At 32.1% G+C, this 14,423-nt stretch overlaps 1 protein-coding gene across 23 annotated transcripts in view; it reads left to right on the forward strand.

The window, feature by feature from the left end:
• The window catches only part of LOC119651965 (RNA-binding protein Nova-1), a 278,014-nt gene extending 266,876 nt beyond the window's left edge, over positions 1-11,138 (forward strand). For all 23 annotated transcript variants that reach the window (XM_038055844.1, XM_038055833.1, XM_038055842.1 and 20 more), the window contains 3 exons: positions 749-1,377; positions 1,531-2,047; positions 4,796-11,138. In XM_038055844.1, coding sequence (XP_037911772.1) covers positions 749-1,377; positions 1,531-2,047; positions 4,796-5,022 — 1,373 coding nt within the window. In that variant the 3' untranslated portion in view covers positions 5,023-11,138. The remainder of the gene's footprint in view (positions 1-748; positions 1,378-1,530; positions 2,048-4,795) is intronic.
• The last annotated feature ends 3,285 nt before the right edge of the window (positions 11,139-14,423 follow it).

Here is a 14,423-nt window from a genome sequence, read left to right on the forward strand (position 1 = left end):
TCAAAAATAATCCTATTGCGTTCGTCTGGCCTCGCACATTGGTCAGAGTCAGCCTGGCCAAACTTACTATTTTTGTTCAGGTATCGAATTCTCTTAGGGTCGTGTAGAGTGGGCTATCATAGGAAGTTTTAAAATCAATGAAAGTATGTTATAAATTATGACCAGTTTTTTCGTTGATTGTTGCACAGAGGAAATTTGACCTATTGCTGATTTGACTGTAGTGAACATCATTGGTATGGGGCCATGATGTTTTGGGCGTATAAGGCTGTCTGTCCTAGGAAAGTAGCGAGAAATATCTACTAGATGGTACTCAGCAACGTCATATCCACTGCATAGCATGTCCTTTCTTATGTATATATCGTTATCAATCATCAGGTATCATTGGCAGCCATCATGACAATGTCCGACTCCGCATTTCAGAATGTTAGGAGTTTGATTGAATAATTGTAATTCATCCACGGTATAGCCCAGAGACTACACACTATATTACTTCCAATCTCTATAGAATTCTCGGTGAAATTAAACTGCCTTCTAAACAGGACTATATAGTAAAAACCTCCTTAGTCAGTTTTTCAACCGAGCGACAATGTGAGAAATACCCGATTTCATCATAACATTTCCGACTGTGGTCGTCCTCAAGTTTTCCTTAGCAATTTTTTTAATAAAGTTGCCATCATTTGGCAATTTCGCTTTTAATTATAAGCAGTAATCTTTCAATAATTATTTTTTTCTTCTTTTTCCAATTTAGGTACACAAGAACGTGTATGTCTCATAACTGGATCAGTAGACGCCATAATGACTGTACTAGATTTTATAATGGATAAGATTCGCGAAAAACCCGATTTAGCAACAAAAATCAACGATATCGAAACAAAACAGACACAAGAACGTGATAAGCAGGTTAAGATTTTAGTGCCGAATTCCACAGCCGGTATGATAATCGGTAAAGCGGGTGCCTATATTAAGCAAATTAAGGAGGAGAGTGGTTCCTATGTACAAATTTCGCAAAAACCAAAAGACATAACACTGCAAGAGCGTTGTATAACAATTATCGGCGAAAAGGATAATAATAAAACTGCATGTAAGATGATTCTAGCGAAAATAGTTGAAGATCCACAATCGGGTACTTGTTTGAATGTTTCATATGCGGATATAAGTGGGCCAGTAGCTAACTACAATCCAACCGGTTCACCATATGCAACCAATCAAAATGCCATTAGTTCGAGTACGGCCTCACTGAATTCTGCTTTGGGAACGACAGTCGGCGGAACAGGAATTCTAGTGAATGGTACAGGCATAAATCTGTCCCTGAACCTGACAGCACCGAATCCGTCGCCTAATCCAACAATTGCGACCCAGCTTCTCGATCATATCAAGGTAAGAGCATTTCTATACAAACTCAATCATCATCTTTTCTTGATTATCTTTTCATTGTATCTCATCCCATCCCATGAGCATCCATACTTATAAGTTACCCACACCTCATTACTGATTCACTCATTGAATCCTTTTCTAAACTACACCTTATAGGTTGCTATGAGAGGCGCTGGATACACGGAAAGTGTTACAACTGAAGTTTGTGGTGCGCTCGGAGTCTTAGCCAAATACGGAGTTCTTGGGGTAGGTGTTGGTCTACCACACACAAATGGAGCACATTCAGCTCCCGTTAGTTATTTGGGTGTATCTGCTTTAGAACAATCAGCTGTTAATGCGGCTGCAGCAGCAAGTGGTAGCGTTTTCGGTACCCTGGGTCAGGTCAATTTGGAACAATATATTAATCAGCAATCAGCGGCCCCACGCCAAACAATAGATGCAGCAGCAGCTGTACAATTCGACCCATTTCGTCATACTGGCTCTCAAGCAGCTACACCAATTTCAATAAACAACAATAATTTCGGCTTGGCCGCTGCAACAACTGGTGCTACAGCACAAGCTCTAGGTGCGCAGACTTTAGGAGCACTTAGTAAAAGCCCAACACCCGGCGACCTTGGTGCAAAGGATGCGAAAAATATTGAAATACCGGAAGGAATCGTAGGCGCTATATTAGGTGTGCAACCAGGTTACTTTTATCGATATTAGTTTTTTTGCAATTTTTCCCCCATTTTAAATGAACATTTATTTTTAACACAAATATTGAAATAATTTTTGTGTAAATTCCTCGTTTTCTTTTCCCTGATGGAATCATCACACTCTCCGCTGACCATTTCCTCCTATGTTCCTTTGTGTTCTAAAAATTCATAATCAAATCTTTTGTTAACATTTATATAAAGACACATCTCCGGATTTTCAAAATCTTTTTCGTTAAATTTGTTTGTTTCCGTATTTTATTTTTGTACAACATTATTTTATATTATTACCAATTTCACATTGTTTTTTACACATTTTAAATAATATTTTATGAATTAATAACAAAGTTAGTCATTGTTGTTTTTTAAATGTTTTTCTTGCTTTAAATGGTTCATTTTTTATTATTTTGTGACGCAAATTTAATGCAATATAATTTTAAAGTATACATTTTTACTTCCAATTGATAGTTGTAAACATAATTTGTATTTTCTATTTGTTTTTAATCAAAGCACTAAAAACAAAAAGAAGGAATTACATGAATTTGTATAAATTGGATTATGGTTTCTAAATTTTAAGCTTTATGGAAAAAGTAGAAAAAAATTATATTTAAGTAAAAAATAGAATTATCACCAACGTGATCGTCATGTTCGTTTGCTCTTTGTCCAATAAACTTTATGCTCAGTTATTTAGTTAGATAGTAAATTTAGAAAAGAAAACGAAACCGAAAGAAATTGAAAGATCAAGAAGAGGAAAGTATAAGAAAGATATACCAGAAGGATTTGTGATGTGTGTACCAACAAATGATTTTTACAAAATAAAAACAAAACAACCTAGTAAGCCTCAGAGTAGTCAATAATGAAATTGGTTTTTATATATAAATAGATATAATTATTAAAGAATTAATATATTGCAATCTTTTTCGTTATCTATATAAATCGTTACAAATGTAAATATTAATAAAGTTAACAACGATAAAGAAAAAAAAATTGAAAAATACATAAAATATATCTCTAAAGAAATAAGTTGTTATTAAATAGTTTGTTTTAAACTAGTCTGTAAGGGGTTCACAATATTCTACTCTTTGTTTATTTTTTGTTTGTTGTATTTGTTTACCATTCCATTATTCTATAGTTTCCACGAAGTGTATTTATCTTTAATCGTAAAAATTGATGGAAATGATGTCCATACACATTTCTTTTTGATTAGGTTTTCTCTGTTTTCATAGTCGCAGTTAAAAGTGATAGGGTGTAGAAAAAAAATCATGTAGGGCCCTTTCGATTTCGTTTCATCTTCATATCCCTTAAAATTAAAATTGGGCAACTCTTGGATTATCGGATCTACATTTTGAGTTTACGAGAATCACGAACACAATAGATTTGAAGTGTATGTGGACTGAAATTAAAATTTCCCATTTTTCCTGTTTTTCTTTTAAGTTTTAACCATTCTAACATCATAAACCGTTACTTCTTGGCGATAACGGCACAAAACTCAGGGATGCAAACTACCTAACAATTGATTTCATGATTATGTTATTGAACCTTTGTTGTCAATCAAATTGGTTTTATATTGATGGAAATCTCATTAGGAATCTCAAGGAAAGTTGAAAAGTCAACATTGTGTTTAGGGTATCTCTCTGATCTTCTAGCTCATTCGACCACTTTTCGACCAAAATTCTAAATCGGAGTATTAGCTGCTGCTAGATTTGTTTCTCTATTTCTTTACATTTGCCTTCTGATTCACTTCACTGAAATCGAAGAGGCAAACATCCCGAGACAATTTCTATATGGATGGTTATTATATAGTATATTCCATTTTCTTGCAAGGGGAAAATTTTAAATTGCAAAGTATGTCAAAATTAGTTTTTGTTTACATAGGATATTTGTTGTTTGCATTACATAAGTTGATTAATTTTAGGGAATTCTTCTTTTCATCACAGCGCCCTTTGTGTGAATCCTTCTAATGATTTCTACTAACTGACACATTTCAGATAAAAACGTATCTAACAAAAGTGGAATGAAGGGTCTTTGTCCTGTTTTCACTTGATTTTATCAATTGCACTTGGACTAACAACACGGTTTCATGAAAAGTGCATTTGAAAAATTTCAGGGAGTTTGGTCCCTAGATTGGTCCAAACTGTGAAAACACTCACTGCGGGACAGGATGCCATCTTCCTCCATAACTTTCATAATAACCGTTACCTGAAATTTGCCATATTTACTACCAGCCAGTAATAAGCGCTCTACACATAATGTTCCCTCATGTCTTCGATTCAAAGAATGTAGAGAGTCAATTAAATATAAGTCCAAATTATATAGAAACAAGTACTCCATTTTTAATCTGAGCATAGAGTTTGTAAAACAAGAACAAACTTCTATCAAACATTCCATCGCAAACAAAACAAATAAAAATTGAAAAGAATAACACAATTTAAATAATATTTAAAATATCCACAAAATTATGAACTTCGAAATTCATATGCAACGAGATTTGATTGATTGGTTTTAATCGAAATTTTAAATGCGATTTAATTAGGGTAGGTTTTCAAATACAAATGAATAGCTTTTGGAAGAATTTGTTAAAATTATTATCTACTTTTCATTATCGGACAGAAGCAATGTACATAATTAGTTTCCACCTTTTTATATATTTGTCGACAACCCATTTTTTTATTTTATTTTACTATCAAAATGAAACACCCTTAAATCTTAATCGAAAACAAAAATTACAGGTCCCAATGGTCGTAGTTTAGTTGAAATACAACATCTATCTGGCGCTAATATTCAAATATCTAAAAAAGGCATATTCGCTCCTGGCACTAGAAATCGTATTGTTACAATAACTGGTCAACCCAGTGCCATAGCAACGGCACATTATATTATTGATCAAAAAATCAACGAGGAGGAGACAAAGAGGGCGCGTCAAAATCAAAATAGCTTAACACCTGTTATGCAGTAATTAATATTGTTTACATTATTATCAAGTTCACCATAGCTGTGTATAATAAAAAATAAAAAGAAAACAATGATAGCTAATAAATTTACAAAGAATGATAATAAATTTTAAAAATAATTCAAAGCAAAGAAAGGTATAGTTCTATTGTATTTAAAGATAAAAATATTTTAAAATTCTGAAATAGATGTTTAACTGCGAAGAAAAAGAGAAACGAAACTAAAAAGTAACTTTTATGGAAATGTTGAGTATTTAAGGAAAATAAAAACAAAATTATATATTGTTCAATTAAAATCAATAAAAGCAGATTGCGGTTTATCATAGAATTGCTATTTCAAGCTACGGAATGACTATTTCTATGGATTCAAAATCGGACGCCTTAAACAACTTAATTAATATCCAAATTCAAACCATACATAGCAAAACAAATGCCAAACAATAAAACAACGATAATAAGAGAAGTATGGAAAACCGCTTGAAATACTGCAAGAAGACGTGAGCGTTTTCAGTGAATACTGAATATCAATTCCATTTATTTCTAGTCGTACTATTAAAGTGGACTTTACTAAACTACCTTTTAAATTATAGTTCGCTTTGTATTTCGTTGATTTTTATATAGTTAGTAAAAAGAATTATTGCCTTTATCTTATTATATATTTTATTTTGACAGCTTCTATATTAATAAAATCCCTATGAAACATACTGCAAGGTCGAAAATTAAATTTTTAGTTTATTTTATTAGTAGAAATCTCCAAAGGTTAAATAGCTGATTTGCTCTTATAATATCAAAACTCCTTTTCCTTGCAAAACGGAATCTTCTATGCATTTTGAATTTCTCTTCAGAATGATTTTATTCTTCAGTACATAATTCCAGAAATGTGAAAATAAGCAACCTCGTAAAATTAGAAGCGGTTGAGCCAAAAATGTCACACTACATAACACCATCAATAAGTGCACCATGTGCACTTGAAAGCTGCGTTGATGTGAATATAAAAAGTGTTAACTGGGCGAATATTTTGGAAACTGGCTTATGTTTCTTAATGAAAACTCACGTTGCGTCCCAAACCAAAAATTAAAGTCTGACAACGGAAAAAAAAAAACAAACGAAGGAAAGCTTCAAATTGCCATCATCGAGAAGCTATATCTATGAATAATACTTGCTGTTAAGTTGAACTAAAATATCCTAAATCATGAATGAAGCAATAGAATCGTCACAGTAATATCAGATGCAGGTAGAATAAAGTTGTAGAATAACTAAGTTCAACTTTGTGTGGTAATTAAAATGAATGGTTTGCTAGTTGAAAAATGACCCAGGCGACTCTATCAGTTAACGATTTATAAATATGACAGTTTCTTTATTCGTTGCTTATTTTCTTTTCAAATCAATGTGAAATTCCAAAATTGTGTAACCAAAAAACGAAAAATTTGAATTGGTATGATAGTTCTAAAGAAAGGAAATTGAAGAAAAAGTAATAGGAATAAAACAATAAATTATAACTATATTTTGCGCGCGCCCATTTTGTTTATTTTCCTTAGTTTTGATTGATTGATGAAACATCACATAACTTATTATCTTTCTGCTTATTTTATTAACCCTAAGAGAAAGGGATAAGAAATAACCTAGTATGTTCTATGCCAGGAGTTTTCAATTTAGATTAGCATTAACTCAATACTTGACATTATTGTTCATCACAGAATGTTTTATTTAATTATTATCACACACTTAGACAAAATTCAGTGTCCTTTCCTCTGTGCAACAAAAAGTTGATTAGAGAATATGCCTTGCGTACATTTTCAAGTTAATATATACTTTATTAGTTGAAATGTCATATTCGGCCAACCTATCTATGCAGGTTAACCTGAAACAACGCGAAAAATATATTTTATCTTATATTCTGCAAGTAGTTACTTTTTTCGATCACTGAAACGAAGCAGGAAAGAAAATCAAAAGAAAAACAAAACATAAAATGTTGCCCATAATGCAATTTGCCAATGAATACCTAACAGGCACAACATTTGCATCCACCACTTTCGTATTTAACAAACTTCACATGCTTAGATATTTTACTGAAAGCACTCAAGCCATGTTGCTCGTATACAAACACTCAAATTTACTTTTGCAATTTTTAGTATCGAACATTCGTCACACGCATTGATATTATCATCACTTTCCTTTTGTTCGGCTTATTTCATCAACCTAAATATCGTTTATCAGGTATTTCATACGAAACCACACAACACCAACAATAAATCAAATCAATAATAAATAATTTAAATTTAAATGCTAATTTAATGGAGATATTATATTCATTCATCTTATAAAAAAACAATAACTATCTTTCAATATAAAGCCTATATTAAAAGGAAGTATTTACAGAAAACGCTCACATGTCGCCTTCATTATTTTTAACATGATATTTTTGCTTTTTTATGTTCTACCATATGTTTATTACATGTTCAGATTACATTTCTTAATGTATCATGAATAAGAGACATTTTGTTTTGAATTCATATTCTATCTTCATTTGTATTTTATTTAGTCACCATTTGAACTAGCCTTGATGCAATATTATAATGAAAATCATTTTGATTCTTTATGAAAGAAAGTTTAGACACTTGTCTCGATTGTTGTTTCCAAAATCAAAATTTCCTCATAGAAATATTATATGCGAAAAAAGAATTGAATTCAACCTTTGACCGAAATGAAGCAAACCATGTGGTTGTAGGGGTATCAGCTGCTCTTGGGGGAATCAATTGATTGTGCAGACCATAAATTGCTTCTACCCCCTTGTACTAATCAGATCTATAGTAATCAATGGACAAATTTTCCCTGTTTCCACCTAAGGCAGTAAATCCATCTATCTCTATAAGTACAGAGGTCGAGTTAGTTGAGCATCAGCCCCTTGACCATCTGACTAAGATTTGAGTCCTGGTTGCATCATATATGTTTTTGTTTATCTTGGCACTTGTTCCGCTGTTCTAAGCTTATCACTTACACAATCTTATTAAAAATACCAACAAGAAAAAAAACTGAGTTGAAGCTCCACGATAATAAGAATTGAAGACACGTTATCTGAAAAATAATTTTCGATCGGTACTTCCAGCTCATATTCTTTTGATGAATGTCTAATTAAAATATCAATAGCACTTGAATATGAGTTTTTCTCAAGCATATATGATTCAGAGTTCGCCAGGAAATTTCTAAGGCGGTGCAAACGATATTTATGTATTTCTTGTAAAGACAAAGTTTAAATTTCGGCCGAAATAACTTTTTGCAACTTTACGCTCTGTCAATTGTTTTTTCATAACTCTGAAAGCATGAATTCCAAAATATGTATATTTTCTATGGGATTGAAAACTTAAACTGCGGTCAATAGTTTCAATACTTCAAACTAAATCAACTCATTTACGCTCTCAAACATTCTTCTAGGTTGTTTGATATATATAGTATATAGTATACTTGATTCACTTCCTGCTTTAATCGAGAAAAAAATCAGTTTATTCTCCTGCGATAACTTATATGTATATGCATATAATTATCCAAGTAATTAAAAGACATCTAGGCAAATAGTACATTTCAAACCGTCCTTCTAATTAAGGTATGTAATTAGTCTCTAGAAGTAGGTGTACAGAAATGATATTGCGTCGCATGTCCAAGAAAAAGGTTCCGATAATGCTCCAAACAATACGTTCTTCACATCACCTTTCCATAAAAAATCTTTTGTCATACATATTTTCCACGACTAATCATCTTTCCTCACATTGCCTTTTGTATGCCAGCAGATTCAAGCCAATTATTCAAATTGCACTACAGCAATATAAAGTGCACTTCGACTAGTTTTATGATAACTTATCGGTTATGAAATTCATCACTTTTTCGCATATGTATTTCTTCATATCGACTTTTTATTTTACTTCTAGATATATTGTTAAAAAAAACTGTAGTTACCAATAAAACTATCACGTAATAGTTACCAATTAATCTTGCCTTTTTCTAGTTGATATCTAGGAAATGTTCATTAAAAAATATCGATAATTATAATTCAATAGGTAATACAATATCATACATGCTCTCAATCATAAGAGCCCGAATCGGTGAAGCATTTTAAGTCTTATGTATGATTTATTTCAAAACATTATAAATAATATCGGTCGTCAGCATATAGGCTTCGAACATTCGTGCAATATTATAATTTTATAAAGACCGAATTATTCAATGTATGCTCATCATAAGAGAAATTGATATGGAAAAATTATCTGAATCTATAAGACATTTAAAGCTGTAAAATCTCCCTAGACAAAACTACATTTTTTCCAAATGAATTCAAAATTTTACTAACATCACAAGGCCAAAGTATCCACTTTTCAACATACATAGAAAACACATTAGAAACGCAATGAAATATAACCGCATGTCATTTTTCTCGAGATCAATAGAAATTCATCGAAACCTAACTGAGAAAAAATATAAAATATACAAATGATCCAATAAAATCGGAAAACATTGTTCAAAATACATTCTTAATTACATTTTCGAACTTAATAAGGCGGCACTATATATAATATTTTTACAATGACAAATACAACTGTGATATTGTAAGTGGAGCTTTTTCAAAATAATTTCAGTCCAAATGTCTTGTTTATTTTCTTAAGTTTCTAATTTGTTTGAACAATCAAGGTTAGTTACTGTCTGTTCTGTTATCCTTAAGCAATTTTTCCTTATGTTGCTTTATATAATATAATAATCGTATATATAGACAAAAAATAATAAAATTCAAAAATAATGTTAAATCTCTAAAAAGACGTCGTTGTTATTAATGGAAAATAGATAATATATATAAAGATATTTTCTTATGTCAAATATATTTTCAGATTTTATTAATTTTATTATTGTTTTTCTTTTAGTTTTAAGAGAAGTGAATTTTATTTTAATGTAGTGATCCAGTTTTCCTTAAAAACTGTTGCGAATTTGTTCAAATTCTATAGATCTTTAATAGGAAACATAAATAAATAATTTATTGTTGATAATACGGGGGATTTAAAATTAACACTAATGAAATGTCATAACAAACGGCTGCATAAATATAAAACAAGAAAGATGTAATAAAAAAATATTGTAATTTAGAATAACTCTATTGAAAGTAGATAAAAAATGTTATTGCTATTTAAAAAAATCTATTAAAAAAATATATGATGATGATGTTAAAACAAGAAAAAAAATATAGAAATCTAAGGGCATACATGTTGTATTTAAATTCAACAAAAACCATTTGTATAGGCTATAAAATTATACATAGAAATATATATTTGAAAATAAAGAACACATAAAAATGTAATTTTATTTTTTTGCCTTAAATATTTCGAAATAATAACCTTGTTAATAGTGTTATCAATTTCAACATAATACATTGATTTAATTGGAATCAAATGATGAGAAATGGAGAAATAGTAGAAAGTATACATACAAATCTATCAAATTCAAGAGTGCAAAAGCAGACAAGCGTACGTGTTGTAGTCTAAGGTAAACAAATGAAAATTAATTTAATTATTTACATAAAACCAACTGAAGACAATTTATAAAACAAATTGCAAATGAGACACGACATATTCTAGAATCTAAAATCATTACGAATTTCAATTAACCAACTAGTAAAAATACCAAGTGTAATAAAGTAATAATTTATGACTTTCCTTTCAATTTATTCACAATTTTATTAACTCTTAGCACTTACATGATCGAAAACATGTGACTAATAATTAACCATATAAATATTTCTAAATGAGTAAAGACAATGGTTACCACAATAACATTTACTATCGAAATAGTAACTACTCCTACTGAGTTGATTGATCGAACTTCTTCATTTGCCTTTCATTTTTCGTTTTTCTTTTGTACATCTTATTTTATACTTGTTGAATATATCTACATAAGAAAATAGATAATATTGTCGGCTGTGTTTTGTCATCTTGTCCAAAATGAATATGTGGTTATGAAAATGTTTTAAGAAATGATAAAATAAAATTACATTTATTGTATATTTCCCGTGAAAATTATACGAAATGACGATAGTGATCGATAGAAAACAAATAATAATAAAAGGATTTTTTGATTTTGGTTTCTATTCCGTGCCTTTTTTGAATAGTTTTTATCATTTTTTTAGTTAATAAATTGTCCTAATTAGCATATCGAATTCAAAACTCTGTGCTTCTTCAGAGCTAAAACTTAGCTGTTATCACAGGTTTTACCTCTTTAATGATAAACTCTACTAAACTACATTGTAATATTTCATACCGTTTAAAAATTCAAGTTTCAACGTAAACCGTCATTATATATTATAAACATTATGTTAGGGTTCGCAAAAGGTTTGAACTGTTTCCAATTGAAAGTATATTATTTTGCTAAAGATTTGCAACAGGTCTCTGCTAGTCACCAAGAAAATCATATACGAATATAATTTTTCCTTAGCCTCACCCCACAGGAGATGTTTCCAGAAACGGTACAATTAATTTGGCTCCTAATCTTAGACTTTTAACCTTCTACAAAAATATCGGTCGCTCACCCTAGAGCCGAAAATTGAGACCTATTTTTGGAAATTAATTGTAAAGGAACTATCAAAAATTGTTTGAAGTTTTTTTTTGCCTTTTAAAATTAATAATAATTGCCCTCGTGGCCTTGACGTCATCAACGCTGAGACATCAGACACCTGAGTTTTCTGGAGGCATTTTTTTTTAATTTTGTACTTTGCTCAAATTTTGCAAACTTGTTTTTAAATTGAATCTTGACTTATTTGAGGCTCCAAAGTTGAAGCAAAACTTAAATGCCTACTGAATAATGGAAAACAAATTGATGAAATTATACAAACCCCAGGCACGTCTGGGAAGTAAATGTATTCCATTTATGTGAACTTCTGAAAAGAATTATTTAAACAAAACATTACATCCAATACAGGTGTTGAGGCGGAAATCAGTTTTTTGTATACCTCCTGGAAAAAGATCCCGTCAGCTCCTTTACCCACTTCTCCATCTCCCCCTTCACTTCTTTATTCTTTGGAGACCTTTGTAAGATATAAGTCTGTCTGGTGGTACCAAGCCGTGTATTGATTCACACGGATAAATTTCTAGTTTTGAATTTTTGACTGTGGATGAAGAAGTGCAACGCCTTTGTTAAGGGAAAGTCGCACCGCGTCCTTGAAGAACTGGCCTTTAGTTTCAACTCTACCACCATAAAAAGTTTTAAAATTATAATGAATCTCAACTAGAGGTGCCAAGTGACGTGAATTTCGCGCTTGCAGCAAAATTTGATAGACATTTTTCGCAAGATATGACGCTGGGTCGAAAAATTTCAACATACTAATCCCGAATTGATCTCATTTTTAAGGGGAGCAGTTAAGCATCTTTTGCTGCATCTCGAAAAGCCATTTCCTAACACCATGAGAGCCCCAGTAAACTTAGTTTCGGGATGTGCCTCGTATTTTTAATAGAAGTATTACCACAAAGTTAAAAAAAACAGCTTTAGGGAAATCGCATTGACATAAAACGTGATTGTCGAAATTTACTATTCAATCTACGATGTAAGGATCGTAGAGTCCTCCTCAATTCTTGACCTCCCGGATACATGTATTCCAACCTTAGACGCACTCTGCTGTTTGCATAGGTTGCGTCCTGGCTTTTTCTGTGATTTGCTTGCTTCTACCCTGCCTTAGAAAGTGGATCGCCATACAATTTATACAACTCATGTTGTACGATTTTTAGGAGGATTTCGACCGCGTATCTGAAAGCTTTATAAAGAAGGCACATTCTAAAGAAATGAATAGCTATTATCAAAACGACATATGATGGTGTAAAATGTGACGTATTACATCGAGGTAAAATCTATGAGGTATTTTAAGTTCAAAGTGGAGTTCACCGACATTTTTTCTTCTCATTATCAGGGGCCACTTTCATGCTGCTTTGGCTGAAAGAAAGAAGGGGTTCAATGGGTGATGTCATCTTTTCTCATCTATACTAGCTATACATCTGCTTGCTTTCTCACCGGGTCGTCGGGTCCCAGATGACTAGGTTACACATTCAGAAAGGTCAAGAACTCTATTGCGAGCTATGTCATGCACCTCTGACTGACTGTCTGAGTCCTGCCATTGGGGTACTCTGCCTTGAGAAGATAACGAAAGAAGAAGTTTGCTGGCAGTAAATAGGTTACAACTAGTGGTAGTAGACAGGTCACACATTCAGAAAGGTCGAGAACTCTATTGCGAGCTATGCCATGCACCAGAACACACTATTCCAGCGGCGTAGCCAGCGAGTGAGTCGCGCTAGAGCTACCTGGCCCAGATTAGTGGGGAAAAATGACAGACTTCCCGAAAAGTCATAGAGGGATCTGGTACCCATTGCCAGAAAAAGAGAATTTTCATATTAAACGCTTTAACCTTCGACGCCTGCGTAAACGTCAACATTTCGCATCCATGTGCTTAAGTGGTTTGAGCTTAAGCCTTGTGTCAGTTCATTAAGACTTTCAATTGACTCTCATCATTAGCTTTATATTATAATAGGAACAAAACAACAAATTTTCTCCATAACTTTCGCATTTATTTTTTATTTTACGGCACTGAATGCTGCTAGTATATTTTTTTTTCTGTTATTGTTATTCCAGATTTATTCAGTGTATAAGTGTTGATGATGAGATTATGAGTTCTTGATACTTGTTTTGTCATCATACGGCTTTAAACTAGTGGTCGGTAAACTCGTTTTTCCTGGTGATCCCTGGTTTGCACTCTTCCTCAAAATGATCACTTTGTTTCATCCATCTGTTTTCAGCTGCTTGGAAAGTTCCGTTTTTATCGTTTGATCACATTTGTTCAATACTTTCCTCAAGCACCAACTAAGGACCTGACGATGTGGTTCATTAAGGGTACACATATACACCTTGGTAGTATCGTCTTCCAGTTTTTGCCCTTTGATTTAATCTGCAGTCTAGTTTAGAAAGGCATCAATATTTAGCTCGAATAAACAACAATATTGGGTTCAGTCCTCTCCCAATGAATATATAATCAATTTGGTTGAATATTTTCCTGTTGGATGATGGATATCCACGGCATTTTGTACATATATATTCTGATATGATATAGATGGAGCCATCAACGAAGTTTTTACTACTAAATCACTAGGTGGAATTATTGTTCACTTAAAGTTGGACTGCACTAACTGGGAAGTGACTATAGATATTATATCTATAGTCACTATAAGAGATTGAGCAAGACAGAATGGAAGAGGCACTTGGAGAGCTGGGTATTTTTTCAAATTGACCTTTGTCGCCCGTTTTGTCATGTACACTTTCCTCCCCCGCCCCTTTGCATTATCAACTTTAGATTTGAGGCCCCCTGCGGCGTTGTGGCTCACAGTCAAGAAAAATA

The sequence above is a fragment of the Hermetia illucens genome, chromosome 3, assembly GCF_905115235.1.
Source record: "Hermetia illucens chromosome 3, iHerIll2.2.curated.20191125, whole genome shotgun sequence".
Lineage (NCBI taxonomy): Eukaryota > Metazoa > Arthropoda > Insecta > Diptera > Stratiomyidae > Hermetia > Hermetia illucens.